This window comes from Anoplophora glabripennis, unplaced genomic scaffold (genome assembly GCF_000390285.2).
Source record: "Anoplophora glabripennis isolate ALB-LARVAE unplaced genomic scaffold, Agla_2.0 scaffold8, whole genome shotgun sequence".
Taxonomy (NCBI): Eukaryota; Metazoa; Arthropoda; class Insecta; order Coleoptera; family Cerambycidae; genus Anoplophora; species Anoplophora glabripennis.
Genome location: NW_019416350.1, coordinates 1 through 1,452, shown reverse-complemented (window position 1 = coordinate 1,452; position 1,452 = coordinate 1). Strand labels below are relative to the sequence as shown.

At 30.9% G+C, this 1,452-nt stretch overlaps 1 protein-coding gene across 1 annotated transcript in view; it reads left to right on the top strand.

The window, feature by feature from the left end:
- Window positions 1-535, top strand: part of LOC108904778 (putative glucosylceramidase 4) — a gene marked incomplete at its 3' end in the record, with an annotated part of 12,766 nt that extends 12,231 nt beyond the window's left edge. The window contains exon 3 of the mRNA XM_023454198.1: window positions 255-535. Coding sequence (XP_023309966.1) covers window positions 255-535 — 281 coding nt within the window. The remainder of the gene's footprint in view (window positions 1-254) is intronic.
- Between the last annotated feature and the right edge of the window lie 917 nt (window positions 536-1,452).

The window sequence follows — 1,452 nt, the reverse complement described above, 5'->3', positions numbered from 1 at the left end:
CTACAGCCAACCCCGTACCACGTTGCAGCTGCTTTTCCATTTCCAATGTCTAGTTATCATGCATGTGGTAGATTAGGTTATTATTTTCTTTTCCGTGATTATTAAATAAAAATAGTTTTGCTATAATTTTAGCAAAACATTTTTATTATTCGATTTTTGTAAGTGAAGATACGCAGCCTCTTCTGCCACATTGTCTTTACTTTTGGGAATAGCTTAATGTTCTCTAAAAATTTTACAATTTCATTTTTATTCAGAATCTGGAGCAAGGCGCAGGTGGTTGGGTGGACTGGAACATGGTCCTGAATGAGGAAGGTGGCCCCACCTATATCGACAACTATGTCGATTCTCCAATTATAGTCAACGCAACCTTGCAGGAGTTTTACAAACAGCCAATGTTCTACGCCCTGGGACATTTCTCAAAGTTTGCAGTTCCCGACTCCGTTAGATTGGAAACCACTGTGGAAGACTTGGACGATGTGAGAGCAATGGCATTCTTGAGACCAGACAATTTAATAGCACTGATTATATCTAACAGGTGAGCTTGAACGTCTGCAAACTGATATGCTCTATGTATAGATATACAGGATTTTGATTTATAATTAAAAAATATTTTTATTTTGTAATTCCTTTGTTTCATAAAACATTTAATTGAAATTTTAGTTAAAAAATCGAATAGTTGGATTACAACTATTTCTATAATATAAATTTGAAAAAGCCGACAGAATTAAATATTTTGGTAAATTCACGAAAAGATGATTTTAACTAAAAATATGATTAAAATATATTATAATTAAACTAGTCACATAAAAATTGTAACCAGTATTAATTAGCATTTATCAATATTTAAATTAAGTAAATTTTCGGTATGTTTACTGCGTTCGCAAATGCAAATTTCGGCTCTTTTAATAAAAAAAATACATTGTAATATTTCAGATTACAACCAGGTACATAAACAAACCATATATTTAATAACAATCAAAAAAATATTAGGGACATTTAAATTAGAATGCTAATTTGAATTTTATACGTTACGCGGAGACATATTTGAATCACATCACGTATTTAAAGAAGTTGCAATATCTGTCAAATAAATGGAAATTTTATAAGAGTGAAATAAAAAACAAAAGAAATCAATGTTTACTCTAAAAAGCACATTAATACAAACCATGGACTTGAACAAAAAAAATAGGGGGATATATTAAACTATACTTATGCGAACATTTTTTAAATAACATGATGTTGTTTCTTAAACTCCTTCTGATAATGCGGTCACATGTGCCAGAAATTATGTATGTATTTATCAGACACATGTCTTATCGTGTAGATGGTGCATATACGTTATGTTTTCAGACAAACGGAACACCATTTGGACTATTCGATATGTTCGCTGAGGGGACGGTAAATTTAAACTCATTTAAGAAAACGAATTTATCTGAATATACGAACACCATT